Source organism: Lonchura striata, chromosome 11, assembly GCF_050655825.1.
Source record: "Lonchura striata isolate lonStrDom1 chromosome 11, ASM5065582v1, whole genome shotgun sequence".
In the NCBI taxonomy this organism is placed as follows: Eukaryota; Metazoa; Chordata; class Aves; order Passeriformes; family Estrildidae; genus Lonchura; species Lonchura striata.
Window position 1 is genome coordinate 25468493 of NC_140713.1, and position 16847 is coordinate 25485339.

General features: G+C 43.0%; 1 protein-coding gene across 1 annotated transcript in view; it reads left to right on the top strand.

Annotated features, from left to right (window-relative positions):
- The window catches only part of PHLPP2 (PH domain and leucine rich repeat protein phosphatase 2), a 33512-nt gene extending 16682 nt beyond the window's left edge, over positions 1 to 16830 (top strand). Inside the window, exons 7-19 of the mRNA XM_021526887.4 lie at positions 349 to 495; positions 1593 to 1823; positions 2567 to 2769; positions 3272 to 3332; positions 3839 to 3934; positions 5224 to 5379; positions 6076 to 6276; positions 6776 to 6938; positions 8189 to 8319; positions 8705 to 8815; positions 9276 to 9464; positions 9595 to 9826; positions 11112 to 16830. Coding sequence (XP_021382562.2) covers positions 349 to 495; positions 1593 to 1823; positions 2567 to 2769; positions 3272 to 3332; positions 3839 to 3934; positions 5224 to 5379; positions 6076 to 6276; positions 6776 to 6938; positions 8189 to 8319; positions 8705 to 8815; positions 9276 to 9464; positions 9595 to 9826; positions 11112 to 12251 — 3061 coding nt within the window. The 3' untranslated portion in view covers positions 12252 to 16830. The remainder of the gene's footprint in view (positions 1 to 348; positions 496 to 1592; positions 1824 to 2566; positions 2770 to 3271; positions 3333 to 3838; positions 3935 to 5223; positions 5380 to 6075; positions 6277 to 6775; positions 6939 to 8188; positions 8320 to 8704; positions 8816 to 9275; positions 9465 to 9594; positions 9827 to 11111) is intronic.
- Positions 16831 to 16847: the final 17 nt, after the last annotated feature.

Consider the following 16847-nt stretch of genomic DNA (forward strand, 5'->3'; position numbering starts at 1 on the left):
TCCCCAAGCTTTGTAATTGTAGACTCTTACTTTAATTAATTCTTTTACGGTAAATTTTTTTGAACGGAGCATTTTAGTCACCTTAATCTTAGTAGCAGTCACTAGGACAAAGCTTGGAAATTCGGTGTAGAAGGTTGTTGTCAGTTACTGCAGTAAACCCATGCTATTTGATCACTTTCAGCATGACAGCTGAGAAAAATATCAATTACTTAAACCTAAATTTATGCAGAAACTCCTGTAATGAGTTAACTGACTGTATCACCAATGTACAGACCTAAGAATTCTTTGACTGGTTTGTGTGTTTTTAGACATGTAGGTTTGTGAATTAACTAGTGTTCTTGCTAATAGGTTTTCTCAATTGAAGAGTCTGAACTTGTCTCATAATAGACTGGGAGAGTTTCCTGTACCACTGTGTGAGATCTCTACTCTGACAGAGCTTAATATTTCCTGTAATGGACTTCATTACTTGCCAAGTCAGATTGGCAAACTGTTGAAGTGAGTATGTTCTTTACATCTGTGATCATAAATATCCTTGGTGGTTCAGCTGAGCACTGATGATGTGCAGGTACTGTTTCTGAAAGTGTGAATTCTAGGGCAGCCTGTTTTGCCCATGAAGGCTGAATGATTAATTTGACTCCAGCAGGAGGTCAAGAACCAAGATATTCAATCCCTTAATCACTACTAGGAAAATATCACAACTCCTAGTGCAGAAAAGATGAGGAAACTTGATGCAGATAAAGCACTGAAGGCAATTGCATAGATTCTCAAATAAGTCTATGTGCATTTTTCTGCAGCTTCAGAGTTGTCTGACTTTCTGCATTTATTTCTGAATTTAATATTTTCAGTATTGATGCAATTTCTATTGAAGTTTTAATTTATTGTAGAAAACTCTTCTGTGGTAACTTCTCACAGGGGTCTAGTGATTTTTGTCAGCACTGGTATGTTTGATGATGTTCTACAGAATTGGCTGGTTTTGTGTTAGAGGATTTTAACATGAAAATACTTGAGCAATCCCCTCTGAAAATTTTGTCTTAAGTTTGCTGGAGCCTTGTCCATTTTTCCCAGTAGCTACCCCAAATGCATAAGAGCTTAAGCTTAGTTAAATTTAATTGCAAGACTGGTAGTACATTTAGATAAACATCAATATTGAACTGTCGGTTTATTGTGGCCTGCTTTTCCTCCAGCTTGTATCTTTAGAAAAGGAGTGTCTGCATCCACACTGTATGTGAGCAAGTAATTTCCAGAATGATCTTTTAGCCACCCAGAATGATCTTTTAGTGATTAAACTGTGCCGTTTGTAGAAAATCAAGTAATTAAGTAAATATCTTTCATTTACAATGTAAGTACTGATTTGTATTTTGCTTGTGTTAACTTACAATCTTTGGCAGAACTGGAAGTTCCAACCCTATTACATGTGTGATAAAAGTACTTCAGTAACTTTATGTGTATAAGAATAAAATTAGCTGTTAGGTACCTTTAAAAATAACCACATTGAGACAAGCTAACTATACCAGAAAATTCACTGAAAATATGAAATGTGATAGTCACTACTCTTTGAAGAATTATTTCCTTTCTTTTTTTCACTGTTGCAGTCTCCAGACTTTCTGGCTTGATGGCAATTTCCTTACATCCTTACCAGAAGAGATGGGAAACCTGCAGCAGCTCAGCTGTCTTGGGCTTTCCTTCAATAACTTCGGTGTACTGCCAGCAATTTGTGAGAAACTTGTCACTTTAGACAAACTAGCCCTGGCAGGGAACTTGCTAGAGATCCTGGACCTGACAGTGCTGAACCGTATGGGTCACATCAAAAGTGTGGACCTGAGGTAAGGGGTGAAACTGGCAGGTGTCTATAAAACAGATTGCAACTTTCCATTTATAGCAGAGGATCTGTGCAACTTCTGGTATGTTTTGCAATAAATTAGGTTCCGTTTTTTTCTCTCATTGATTCTTTAGCTTTTACGGAGTTCTGTTTCTGAGGGTGTGCAGAATCCACTTGGAAAAGCAAGCTCAATTGAGCAGTGCCAGATGCTGAATGAACCTTGCCCTCTAGATTCCTCTTGTGATTTGCTGTTGCCTTGAGTTTTGGTAGCTCAAGATACCAAAACCTTGATCTTTCCTTCCCTTTTTTGCCTCTCTGCCCTAGAGATGTGATCCTGATTCTCCAGGCTGCCAACTGCAGACCTCTCAGAAAGGGACAAAGAGCTTTTTGAGTCTGGCAAGGCAGTCTAGTATCTGTTCTCCACATTAGCTTCCTGTGTCCGTGCAGAGTAGCTGCCCCTTGACCTGGTTTCTGTTTTCTAGACTAGATGTTTCTTCAGAATCTCTTTAAGAATTTGGGAATCATTAAAATGGTTATGTGTAGCAGTGTAGACAAAGGAAGTGTTTTTGTTTGTATTCACTGCCTGAAATTCACCATTGCTTGTCATGCATTTCATTGACTGTGCTCACCATTGGTATTGGCCTTCACCAGAATTCTTCCTTTCCTGTTCTTTCTTCTCTCTTCTTACTGATGTCCAGTGTTCAGTGTCCTATTTTCTGACTTTTTAACTCATCTCTGAGTGTTTAGGCTCAACAACCTGAAGAGAGCAGTGGCTGACACTCTGGAGGGGAACAAATCTGTGGCTTACATGGATTTACGAGACAATCTGATGACAGATCTGGATCTGAGTTCCTTGGTCAGCCTGGAGCAGCTACACTGCGAGCGAAATCAGCTGAGAGAGCTGACCCTGAGTGGCTTCTCCCTTCGGGCCCTGTATGCCAACAGCAACTGTATGTCTCTTTGTCTTCTTTACCTGGCTTTTCCCTTTAAGCCCTGGGAACAAAGGAAAACAGTCTTTTGCCCTCTCTCACACATTAAAAAAATACTTATGTTGATGTTATTGTGGTGAAACCATATGCGATGGGTCCTCTGAGGTTAGCTCCTACGGATCACATATGCATGGGTGTACACAGGCTGTGTAACAGTGTGCAGGTTGTGGTGTTATGTCCAAGGAATTTGTGTTCCATTGAGATCTGTTTGGGAGCCCACAAAGAAAAATACAGTTCTCTCTTGTTCTGATGCTCCACATGACAGATGGAGAAATGGATAGTGAGACACTAAAGTGCCATATGGCAGATGTATGAAGTGTGAACTCTACGGTTGGAAGTATCAGTGGGGACTTTGAGTCTCCATAAAGAAATACTGTGAGTCTCATTTGATAACTAAGCTGCATCTCTGTGCTGTTTTCTCTCTGAAGCTCTGCAATCATACTTACTTGCTTTACTTCCTCAGGTCTGACAGCTGTCAATATTTATCCGGTTCCTGGTCTACTGACATGTCTAGAACTCTCTCAGTAAGTGATAATACACAACAGAATTTAAAGCAAGTATCTGGACATCTTGAGAGCAATTAAACACAATAGAACTTCAAAGCCCAGCACTAAACAATGATGAAAGTGTCCCAGACCAGAAGCCTTTCTGAACCAGTATGACCTTTTCAGGTGACTTCGCTGTCCTTCAGCTGTAGGCTATGATCAGGAAAAAAAAAAAAACCAAGCAGGGACCACTGAACTTGGGGCAGCTTACTGAGCTGAACAGGGGAAGATCTGTGGATCAAATATTTAGAGTAGCTCCCAGTGATCTCTGCTGTTGGTTTCATTGCCTACATCTGCCCTTGGAGCAGCACTGTGATACCTGTAAGATAGGATGCCCTGCCAAGTCATGAACCAGTTCAGTTTGCATTATCCATTACTAACTCAGATGCTGTTCATTTTTTGACTGTTGCTTTTGGTTTGGCAGCATTCAGAGTCTTTTTCATATGGAGTGCTGGTTTCTTGCTTTTCCCAATTGCTTTTCTCAGCAATCAACTACAGTGTGTCCCAGACTGGGCCTGTGAAGCAAAGAAACTGGAAGTTTTGGATGTGAGCTACAACTTACTCTTGGAGCTTCCATCGAGGTCAGAAAACCTTTGTAAACAGAACTGAGCTTTCTTCTACAATGGGCTGTCTGGGAAGAGAAAAGCAGTGCTATTCCTGTTGCTTAATTCCTTGTTGTGTCGAGATATATACTCTCACTTACTTTATCTGTGTTGCATCAAAAATGCTCTATATTCAAATGTTGGAAAGAACCAGTTTCTAGGTCAGCCTTTTGAACAGTAGGGGCTAGGTAATTCCATTGTGTGCTTTCGGCTGCTACTGTAGCTCTTTGCACCTGACACAGAACATGCTGCTGTGATTTATATGTATTATCATACTGTCTGTGAACACATGTCATAGGTGAGACCCTAATACATTTTGCATCATGTCACAGAAATTCCATGTTACCTTTGACAGGGAGTTATCACAAAGGGACAATTCAGTTGATATCAAATGTAGCTTTCACAGTATACCATCAGCCAGTTCCTTTCTCCTTATTTCCCTTTCAGTTTCTGCAGAAATGCAGTGAATGAGAGCCAAGAACTAATACAATTTTGCAGTTATTTATCCTAGGAAGAAGCAAAGCATAAACATTCTCAGCCTAATAAGGGTGTTAGGTGGGGGTGTGATTTGATAAATGACAGTGTCTGAGGTAAGTTGTACTAAAACTGAATGGAGAAGTGGTTAAAAGGGAAGAAATGCAGAACATGGGTTGGAGAGGTTGAAGCAAGAGACATAGGTGGTGATTGGCAGTGATATTCCAGTGATTGTCACAGAAAAACTGTATACATCAAAAGCAAGAAAAGGACATAACAAGGATGCGATAATGAGAACTTAGGAGAGAATTTTAGCCAATCCAATGGATTAAAGAGACCAAACTTTAAGTATATTATGCAAAGAATAATTTACTGCCTCAGAAATAATACAGGAGTGCCAAGCTACTAGTTAAAGCTTTGAATTTATGTTGACACTGTGGAAGCACTTCTGTCTACTTACAAGTGACAACAGGCATTTAAAGTCTTCCTTTGTGACTACTTCCTCTGTCTGCCTGAGAGAATGCTGGGCACATGCACACCAACTCAAGTCACAAGATACCAAACAGTAGTAGCGTAGAGGGAAATGTAGATACGTTTCCAAGCATCCAGAGTGTCTTGAGTCATCTTACCCTGTGTCTTGTTCTGCTTTGTAATTGTTTACATTTTATGGATCTGTGTATTTTAATTTTTCCCTGCTGTACAAGCAAATTAAGTGGATTAAATGCTACCTTTCCCACTCTGTGGACGTCAAGAAGAATGAACCAAGTTAAATAGAAAACCCTGTGTCTTTCTAGGATCCTCAGAAGCTTGAGTCTTCGGAAGTTGATGGTGGGACACAATCATCTGCAGAGCCTTCCACCTCTTCTAGAACACATTCCACTGGAGGTGCTGGACCTTCAGCACAATCTGTTGACTAAACTCCCAGAGACACTCTTTGTCAAAGCTCTGAAGTGAGTGTCAATAGCAAACATCTTTTGTCTGCATTATCCTTTGGAGTGTATGGGCTGGAAGTGGTACCTGTGTGACTGTCCTTGCAAGGTGCTATTTGCATAAGAGAGAACGAGGTGTGCCCTTTATGAGGTTATTCAGGTGCCATAAGAGAAGCCATCAAGCTGATTGGAAGGAATCAGTCCATGTTACTGTATAATTACTGGAAAACAGAAGCTACCTGAAGAGCTTTGTGTTTAAAAGTAGTCATAAGTTCAGGTGCAAAAAAAAGAAGCCAGTCAGATTCAGGTCATTGGAGAACAGAGAGACCCTTTACAAATGAACAGTCTCTCATAACTGTCTATTCACACAGCACAGTTCATTCACACAGTTATTCACACAGTTTTTCACACGGAGTTAGCCCTTCTTTAAAGAAGCCCTTCTTTAAGTAAAGTTTTATGTTGTCTGCTTCCACAAGTATTACCCATGGGCTTTTCAGTGCTCACTGTTTACTATAAAATGCTGTATGCATCCACAGTGCATATAGCTAGTAAGTCATTAGTAGGCTCACAAATCTTAATGTGAGTAGGGATGTTACAGTATTGTCTTGCCTTCTGTCTGATACTGCTGTATACACTAGCATTTGTACAGCTCCTTTCCCTTGTTACTGCAGTGGTTTGGATGATGTGAAGTCTTATTCTTGCAATTGCTGTGGTTAGCCTCAGGTACCTGAATGCATCTGCAAACAGCCTGGAGTCCTTGCCCTCCGCATGTCTGGGGGAGGAGAGTTTGAGCATGCTGCAGCTGCTATACTTGACTAATAACAACCTCACAGATCAATGCATCCCTGTCTTGGTGGGACACCCAAACCTACGGATTCTGCATCTGGCAAACAACAGCCTGCAGACTTTCCCTGCAAGGTAAGTCAGTAAGGCTGTTGGGCAAGACAATGCTCCCTGGGAGGAAGCTGCCACCTCCCCATGATGTGAGTCAAAGTCAGAATGAGATGCTCTCCCTGTGGCTTGAAGACAAAAGCCTGGCATTTCTACACATAAAGGGAGGAGAAACGTGTTAAGGGGGATTGGCACATGCTACTACTGTTTGCTGTAGGTTTTCCTGTCATAGTTGGTGTGCCACCCAGGGGGACCAGGGGATGTAACTTGTTGTGTTGCATGTGGGGGTGAGGGAGTGTGTGATATTTCTTTGCAGCTTCAGCGCTGATGGTGAATGGTCTGTCTGTTGTAGAAATCCAAGCCAGGCTTGGGGACTCTGCATCTTACTAGAGCATCTCTTAGGGTTTTGGGTCTCCTATCAGTAAATCAGAAAAGTAGCTCATAAAGGGCAGCATCTATGGATACCTCATCTGTAACTTCAGAATGTGACAAGTTCATGTCTGTAAGATATTTGTTTCCCTTTCAGCAAACTTAGTAAGCTGGAGCACTTGGAAGAGCTGAATCTCAGTGGAAACAAACTGAAAACAATTCCTACAACGATTGCAAACTGCAAGCTACTTCATACGCTTATTGCACACTCTAATGAAATCACCATTTTTCCAGAAATCATGCATTTGCCCCATATTCAGGTATTTGTATGGAGAAGATAAAGATGTATCTGGGTAAAGTTTGGGCTGTAGAATAAGTAAGTGCTAGGAGAGAACAGGAGGTCCAAGCAAGGCCAAGTGCAAGGTGCTATACCTGGGTCAGGGCTGCTCCTGGTATCAATCTAGACTGGGGAATGAATGGTCAAGAGCAGCCCTGCTGAGAAGGGCTTGGGGATGCTGCTGGATGAGAGTCTGGACATGCCCTGGCCATATGTACTGGCACCCAGAAATCCCCACACACACGCCTGGGCTCATCCCCAGTGGCATGGACAGCGGGTAAGGAGGGAATTCTGTCCCCTGGCCTGTTCAGATGGGATCCCACCTGGAGGGCTGCATCCAGCTCTTGAGTCCTCAGCACAAGAAGGACTTAGACCTGTTGGAGTGGGTTCAGAGGGGTCCGTGAAGATGATTAGAAGGCTGGAGCACCTCTGCTGTGGCAATGGGCTGAGTGCTTTGGGGTTGTTCAGCTTGGAGAAGAAAAGGGTCTGGAGTGACCTTATTGAAACCTTCCATTACCTAAAGTGAGTAAAAGAGAGCTTGAGAGGGACTTTGTCCAAAGGCATGGAGTGACAGCATAAGGGGGAATGGCTTTAAAGTGAAAGAGAGTAGGTGTAGGTTGGATATTAGGAAGAAATTCTTCCCTGTGAGGGTGGGGAGGCCCTGGCACAGGTTGCCCAGAGAAGCTGTGGCTGCCCCATCCCTGGAAGTTTCAAGGCCAGGTTGGACAGGTGTTGGAGCAACCTCTTGTAGTGGAAGGTGTCCCTGGCCATGGCAGATGTGTTGAAAAAAATGAGCTCTATGGTCCCCTCCAGCACAGACCATTCTGTGGTTCTATGTCTTTTCTTGATCAACCTGAGAAGAGGTCACAGAATGTGCATTCTAGATCTCTCATCTTTCTGAGTTGATCAAATATCTCATTCACCTTTACCCCCTGTCTCTTGACATTTCTGGTTTCTTGCATTTGAGACAGTGGGCAGTGTTATTATACAGCTCGGCAGGTTTGCGTATAGAGGCCTTCCTTTATCTTTGGAGTGACCTAGTCTTTCAGTATTGGAGTCATGGCTATTGCAGGTTGCTTATAAATCATTCTTCTTCTGACAAGTCAGATCCATTTTCATAACCTGTGTGTGAGATACAATAAGTAGCAGGGTTGTATGATGTTTGTAAGGAGCACTGGAGTAACTGATGACATAGAGTATTTTAATTTGTCATGCTGTTTGTTGCTACTGCAGTTTGTGGATTTGAGCTGCAATGAGTTAACTGAAATCCTAATCCCTGAAGCACTGCCAGGTGCCTTGCAAGAGCTGGATCTGAGTGGAAACACAAACCTGGTCTTAGAACACAAGACACTGGATATCTTCAGGTGAGCCATTGACATGTCAACCCAGTAATGACCTGCAATGGGAAAGGGTAACCCTTGCCAGGAGAGGAAATGGGATAGTAAAGTAAAAGCACTTTATCACTGCATGGTGGTGTAGCATTCCCTGCCTGAGGCAGCTGAGACTTACTGTCTTTGGGAAGGGAAAAGTCTGGATTCGATACATTAGAACAAAGAATTTTTCAGGTAGTATGAGGTTTTCCCAGGTGTGTTTGGCATAAGCAAGCAGACACCTCCAGAAGACCTAGACCTTAAACTCCTTTCCTTGATGCAGTTCTTTCCACAGACTGCTGTCTAAAACTAGACTGGACAAGGTCCTAAGGCCTATTCAGCAGGTTCTAAAAAAGCATAACTTCTGTTCTCTCTATAGTCACATTACCACACTGAAGATTGATGCTAAGCCCTCCCTCATGGCAGACTCAGCACTCAGTTCTGCCTTCTGGAGTCACGGAGTAGCTGAGATGGCAGGCCAAAGAAATAAGTGAGTATTATGGTCTGCTGAGCACTGACACTGTCTTCTCAGGATGCTGGGCAGAGTGCACTGCTGAGCACCCAAGCAGACCTCTTTTGCCCAAGAGCTCATCCATCCCTTTTTCTCTCTGGATCTCTTACTACGTCTTGATAACTTGTGTCTCCACATTACGTTTTGCCTCAATTTTCATGCTTTTCCTGGTACGCTTGGACTCTTCTTCCCTCTCCAGCAAAGATGCTTTTTCTCTTGCCAGCTGTGCCTGTTGCCCTCTCCTGCATGTGGTCAAGGAGGGTTTGGGAGTTCCAATAATAATATGCAGCTGTACATCTCCCAGGCTAGTGAATGTAGGGACAGTGGCTTTGCTGCCCTGTGAGAATAGCGCTCACAGCAAGGTGCCTGATGGCTGTGGTTTTGAGAAAAAGATAATTTTTTGAGACATACTAACTTAGCTTGTATGCTTTTCTGACAGGCTGTGTGTGTCATCCCTGGCACTGGGCAATTTTGCAGAGGGGATGGAGGCTGTGTATGGCATGTTTGATGGTGACAAGAATGAAGAACTGCCACGTTTGCTGCAGTGCACCATGGCCGATGTGCTCCTGGAGGAGGTACAGCAGTCTGACACCATGTTCATGTCCAACACCTTCTTGGTCTCCCACAGGTAGGACAGTGAGCAGGCTGGTCCTGGTGGGACTTGCATAAGGTATATCAATATGTTAGGTGGGGTGAGGCAGCCCTCCAGGATGCCTGTCAGTAGAGTCTGGAGCCTCCTACACCTTCTCCTCCAACAGGAAGCTGGGCATGGCTGGGCAGAAGCTGGGCTCCTCTGCTGTCCTTTGCTACATTCGTAACGAGGTGGCTGATCCAGCCAGCAACTTTTCTCTGACTGTGGCCAATGTGGGGACGTGCCAAGCCGTTCTGTGCCGAAGTGGAAAAGCACTGCCTCTCTCCAAAGTCTTCAGCCTTGAACAATGTTCAGAAGAAGCCAGGAGAGTCAAGGAACAAAAAGCCATTATAACAGAGGTTAGTTTGGACCCTTTCCACTTTATCTTCCACACTCACATAAAAGCTTGGTACAAATACATGAGCTCAGCTGTCTGCTTAACATTACAGGGGAGAGGATGAGATGAAGGTACTGAATGACTTGTCTAGTGCTTCCTGCTCTGCCTCATTTGCTGATTCGCTGTCCAAAATTGCATGTTCCTAAAACACTTTGGCCTAAGAACTGTGGGTACAGGATGACATCTAGTATGCAAAAGTATTAAAATGATTTCTAGAGAACTCTGTAAAGGTTAACTTTCTAAACACTTGGAAATAACAGGGAAGTTCCAAAGAGTGGGAAAAATATATCTGTAAAGATCTTGAGAAATTAGTGCCAGTCACTGTAGTTGTATGCTCAGTTGGTCTTTTAAAAAGTATTAAGTTGCTAAATAGAACTATTTTCCATAAGCATAATGTGTCACTGTGTGACAGCTCTTCAAGGCATAGCACTGTGGCTACTGACTGAAAATAACAATGGGATTAATGTATCATGTTACATAGTTTAAAAACTGGCTCACTGATGGATTCTGAAAAAGAAAAGTGAAATTATTGTGTAAGAGACTTCCCTGTGCATCTCATCTGCTGGGTTTTAATACTTGGCAGCAGCAGCAGTGCTGACACCCAGAGGATACAGAAATTAAGAACACTGAAATTAAACTCAAAACACTGACTCGGAAAAGGGACTGAGGATTGTGGGCATTTTTCTTTATGGGAGACCACTGCCAGGCTGGCCAGGGGACCATCTAGCAGAAGGGGGTAATACGTCCAGGTTACAAAAACAGCTTGAGATTATTTACTTGTTCTTTTTATCCTTGGGATGTAGTGTCCACATTTCAGAATGCAGTTATATATTAATAAAGAGGGAAATAGTTCAAATAATACACAGAAATAGCTTAATGTCTGGGTAACCTGTCTTGCACTGAGAAAGTCAAAAGTCACCATCTCACATGTACTAAAAAAATAAGTTTCCCATAAGACTAATCAGTGAGACTCTCTGATCAGTGTACTGCAGGTAGTCTAGCTGCACATTTCAGAATAGTCTGCTACAATTCTTCAGAGTGCAACAAAAGGTCTTGTAGGATGAAAGTGTGTTATTGCCAGCATGGATGATGGCAGTTATTGTACCTGGTCATCAGGTATAGTGAATGTCTGCACTGCAGTACCTGCACCTAGATCCCTTTCTCCAATGCTGCAGCTGTGTAACTGGCATTTCTCGAGGCTCCAAACCAGCATTCCAATGCTACTGCCTTGTTTCTCTTATCTGCAGGACAATAAAGTCAATGGTGTGACTTGCTGTACTCGGATGCTGGGCTGCACGTACTTGCATCCTTGGATCCTGCCCAAACCACAGGTCAATTCCATTCCATTGACTGTACAAGATGAGTTGCTACTTCTAGGGAACAAAGCTCTCTGGGAACACCTTTCTTATGAAGAGGCTGTCTCAGCTGTGCGGCACCTACACGATCCACTAGCTGCTGCAAAAAAACTCTGCACTTTAGCCCAAAGCTATGGTTGCCAAGACAATGTTGGTGCAATGGTGGTATGTCTGAACATCAGTGAGGACAACTGCACATGTGAGATGCACGGCCTCACTCTGACAGGCCCTGGGGGATTTAGTTCTACCACCACCAAACCAGCAACACCTTCATGTAGCAGTGGAATTGCTTCAGAGTTCAGCAGTGAACTATCTGCTTCTGAGGTTAGCAGTGAGGTGGGCTCTACTGCATCAGATGAACATGGTGCTGTTGGTCTCGATGGCAGCTTGCTACCACGACAAGAACGACGTTGCAGCCTACATCCTGTGCCCCCCTCAAGCATCTTTCAGCGCCAACCTTCCAGTGCCACCTTTTCTAGCAACCAGTCTGACAATGGTCTAGATAGTGATGATGAGCAGCCTGTGGAAGGTGTGATAACAAATGGCAGCAAAGTGGAGGTAGAGGTGGACATCCATTGCTGTAAAGGCAAGGGTCTGGAATTGGAACATCCTGGTGCAGATTACAGCTCTTCTGCTCCAGGGTCAGAGGATGACTCTGGGCTTGTACTCATCATTCGGAGGCAGAATAGTGTAAACAGCAACACTGTGCAGAGAGGGCTCAAGGAGAAGTGTGAGCTCCAAAAATCTTTTTCCACATGTTGTCTTTATGGAAAGAAGCTTTCCAATGGCTCCATAGTGCCCTTGGAGGAGAGCCTCAACCTCATTGAAGTAGCGACAGAGGCACCTAAGAAGAAGACAGGCTATTTTGCTGCTCCATCCCAGATGGAGCCAGAAGATCAATTTGTGGTGCCACCTGATCTGGAAGAGGAAGTGAAGGAACAAATGAAGCAGCACCACAAGGACAGAGCAGATCAGGAGCTGAAAGAAGAACTTGCAGCATCCCTGCCAGATGAGTTTGACACAGCTTTGTAACCCTATGAGTACCATTCCCACATTATCTGTCCCAGGAAGCTCTGTTTCACAAGGGCTGTCATGCCCTCTGAGAGAGCTGGGATCTGCAAGGAGTACAGACACCTGCTGCTTCCTTAATGGAGTTGAGGAAGAATCAGGAAGGTCAACGTCTGGGCTGTCCACTTAACTACTGTAGTGTCTCAGTTGTCCTATGAGCACGCAGATCAGCTGCTGAGCTCTGTGTTAGGGACTGTCTGGTAAGTCCTTGAATCCTGAGGTTCTGCCAGAAAGGGGCTAGTGTATGTGTGTGTGGGGTGAGGAGGCTGCTGAGAGAGAGAAATGCTCAGTGTTTAGAGTCCTGTGAATATTTCTGATGCCATGTCCCACCCCTCTCCCCAGAACCTGACTTTTTTATTCCTTGAAAGAATACAGCCAGTTGCAATGAAGCTGACCTGAGAATGGTTTCCTACATTAATGTTGCTGTTGAGGCAGGACGGGAATGAAGAGACTCTGACCTAGAAGGCTGTAACTCTGATCTATTCAAAATACACTGCTCTTTTATACAGAGCTTCACAAGGACCAAATCCATTGGTTCTGAAGTGAAAACAACCCACAGCATTGGTGCAAAGTGCTTGACGCACAGTGATAGAACTTAACTATAAACAATGTGAAAAACAAGAGAGATAAAGAATTATTTACATTCTCTCCAGCTCTTTCCCAGGCGTCTGCCTGGCTAGAAACTCTCAGTTTCTTTCTTTGAATCTGAGTCCCACACATTAATTGCAAGCACTTTTATTTATTGCACTTAAAAGCTGTTTTTTTTTCCCTTCAGCCCAGCACTTTATTATTTAGGGTAAGGGGAGAAAGCACCCAACAGCAGGTATGCTGTGGACTTTTCCTAATGGATGTTCTTAGGACAGCGGAGGACTCAGGGTTCTGATGAGCACTGGTGTAGGGGAAAGTGAAGGTTATGGTGGGATCATTCTGTGCAGGATGAGAAAATATATAGCTGAGTGATAAGCAGGTGCAAACCAATGCATTTTATATGGAGCATAGGAAAGATCAGCTCAGGACTGGTTGATTAAGGCAATGTGTAGATCTAGTGGTTCTAGGTGCAGAGCACAGACCCACCTCAGCAGCAACCTGGCCACCTTCATCATGGATGCTTCACAGTAGAGGCCTCCTCTGCAGAAAACATAGGATAAAGACAGGAGCTTTTGCTTGTCTCAGTGTTCAGTCAGAAGAGCCAAGCTGTAAACAGTGGTGTGCTGCTCTAAGACTGGCAGAAGCATCCAATGTTCTTTTCCATCAACATAAACCTCGGCATTGTCAGCTGCAGTGTCTTTGCCTCTGGAAGCAGGAGTCGCATTCCAAATACAAGTTAGCATTTCATGTTATGTGCCCAATTTGGCCACAAACAAGGTGAAAGTGTACTTGTTCCTGCTTAGCCTTCAGCACAAAAGCAAAAATTAAACTTTTCATCGTATTAACGTTTTTATCAGCACTGAAAAATATGTTTAAAACAGTCCCACTAATGATGAACTGGCTAGTCTGCACTCAGATGCCTTGTGTTTCCATTAGGATTTTTGGTAAAGAGTGTAAGTTGGTTGCCCATGTCATGATCTTGTATAAGGGTTGTGGAGATCACTGCCTCTGCAGCATGCAGATCTGTCTTCCTTTCTGCCAGAGCTGGATAGCAGCTGTCCTTGTCATGTCAGTAGTGCAATAATCCTGAATGAGATGTGGGCTAGTGCCTTTTCTTCATTAATGATATTTATGAAGAAAACTTTTAACATTTATTCTGAAGAGATCTGAGGGGGTTGAGTTGTCTATTTTTGGATCAAATTTAGGCCTTGCTCAGAAGGAAATACTATGCAGACTATTTGTGGAATTCTGTCAATATAGATCTTTTGACAAAATCTAATGGAGTTTTACTGAGATTTCAGAGCACCTTGAATTTCTTCTCACTAGGAATAAAAGGTATTTTTATCACGCATGAGGAGCAACATTTTAGGATATACTTTGTGCTAGTTGCAGTGTAATCATGAAACAACCCCATTTTTTGCAAAGTTTAAACTCTCACAATTTTTTGTTGTTTAAATGCCTGTTTCATTTGGAACTGGAGGTTGAAGCTAATTCTTAAAATCACAGAAACAACAGCATTTGAATCCTTTAGGCAGAGGAAAAACAGCAGAAAATATTCAAATGCTAAACCCTGAAACTCTTCCATGTTATCATCATATAAGTATGCAGGAAAGGTTCATCCCAGTGTATTCAACTGCAACTTTTGAGTCTGTCACTGATGATAATTTTACCAAATATCTATGCCTAGCCTCACAGTTTCTGCTATCTGAAAGGGCTGTAGAACACTTCCATTCAGTATGGGACTGATACAGAAACCCTTATTTCTGAGTAAGACTCTGACAAGCCCTGCATTCTAAGTAGCACGTATGAATGCAAATCAGGTCTCTATTTCTTGCACTGATGTGGAAAGTCCAGTGTGTCCTTGCCAGTTTGAATCAGTAGTACTGTGTGCAGAATTGCCACAAGGAGTTAGTAATGAATGGCTCTTACCTAGCTCAGTGTTGAAGGACTAAGGAAAACACAGCTCTACAATGGAGCATGCAGATTTCTGAACTGTACCTCTTAGAGGCAGTGGCAGAATGGAACTGAAGGAATTCCTACTTAGACTTTTTCTCCAGTGCTGTCTCTGGTTTTGAAGCAAAAAGGGAGTTTAAATGCAGCCAGCTCCTATTTTCTATGGGTATGAACTGTCATGGAAGACATGGCTTGTTATCTTTCTTATACTCTAGGCAGAATCCTGTGAAGCTGGTATTATGGACTCTAGGCAGCACAGGCTGAGTTGACTTTACCTGTTCCAAATAGGCTTTCTCTGTTTGACTAAGGCAAGTGCTGGTGTCCTCAAGCAGTTTGTGCATATTTTCCATGTGCTTCTTCCAAGGATTAAGCTTTTCCATTTCAGCCAGAGCATTGTGATGCTTTTTCTTCAGTCATTCAAAATCTTTTTCATGCATTAAAAATAGTGCCTGTTCATCACAAAAAGTGCTGCTTTTTCCTAGGCCAGGTTTGGGTGTCAGCAAAGACACTGGCGTAATTTTTTCATACAAATGTCTTGGATTTTCTAACACAAGATTCCAACTGCTGAGACATGCTTCAAGGTCACTGTCACCCAAAGAAATGGGGTTTTTTCTGACATTGGTCAGACAGTGGTGTGGCTGGGTTATCTTCATCTGTCTGGTGAGGACAACTCATAGAAAAAAAAGAGTGCTTCCCTCCACTACTTTTTGTTTTTCTTCCTCCCTGTATGTCTCCCCTACTTTATTTATTAACACTACCTTCGATTTCAAGCTCCCAAGGAGCACTGCTGTAGGCGGAACAGGTATGAAGGAGCAAGTCTACTGAAGGACTCATAGCAGGGTATAGAAAGTGTCTTCCCAGTTATCTTCCTGTTCTCCAGTCCCTTCCCCGATTTTTTTTTTTTTTTTGGAGTTTGCAGAGATACTATGTGATTATCACATAACCACATCACTGAGAATGTCCCACTCATTTGCAGACTTGCTGTTAGAGAGAGGTTCTCACCTTGAGGTCCTCAGGCTATTTTTGTCCCTGCTGAGCAATGCAAACCCTCCCACACTGCATGCAGCCACAGCCAGGTAAGGCTGAGGAGGTTGCTGGTCCATCTCTTCAGTAATTCTGGCTCTGCTGATAAGCATGCTTGCTGAGACAGGTACTCTGAAGGCACTACTCTGTCCTGTCCTGTCCAGAAAGGCTTCTGTAAAAGGAACCCATAAAGGTTATGTTGAGTGGTGGGTAGCAGGGGCCCACATGTTAAAGGTAAGAGATAGCCTCCAAGTTGAGTAGCCCCAGAACAAGGAACAGGCCCAGTGGAGGCAGCATCACAGACTGTTCATACCAGACTGGATTCTTCAGTTAGACAGGAGGGTAACCTGTTCCAAGGAGTAGGAAGTATTTCTGTCTTTTGGGGACAAGCTGCTGTGAAGTCTGAAATCTTTCTTGTAGTACACAGGACCTTCAGCCACACCTAAGGCTTTGGACCTGTGGGGTTTCTGCACTCCTTCCAGACAGTTGTGGTGGCTTTTGTGTCACTTGCCAAAGGCCTTTCTTCAGGCAGATCACGTCTTTGGTCTTGTGCAATCATTGTCTGCTGTTCTATTGCTCTTTAAAGACTTAACTGTATTTTTCCTCTTTTTTCACATTTTAAAATATTACCTTTTTTAAATTATTCATATGACCTGGCGCATGTTAAATATTGCAGTGTACCAACTGTTTACTAAATAATCCTTTTTCATGCTTTTGTTTTTAAAAAGGAAAGTATTTTCTGTATCCCACTCTAGCATGCACCTATAATGATCCCTGTTTTTATTGTGTATGGGAGTAGGTTGTCCAATGAATATGCCCTCAGCACTATGGCCTATCTATTGCTTTGGAAAGGCAAATAAGATTGCTGGAAAACCCTAATCCATTGATTCTTTACTCTGATGTATAGAGAGGTTCAGGAAGGACGAGTATTTTTGCATCAAATTTTCAGCTGACTTAGCAATAAAGATTTTTACTTTCATCTGAGAGTTTATTCTG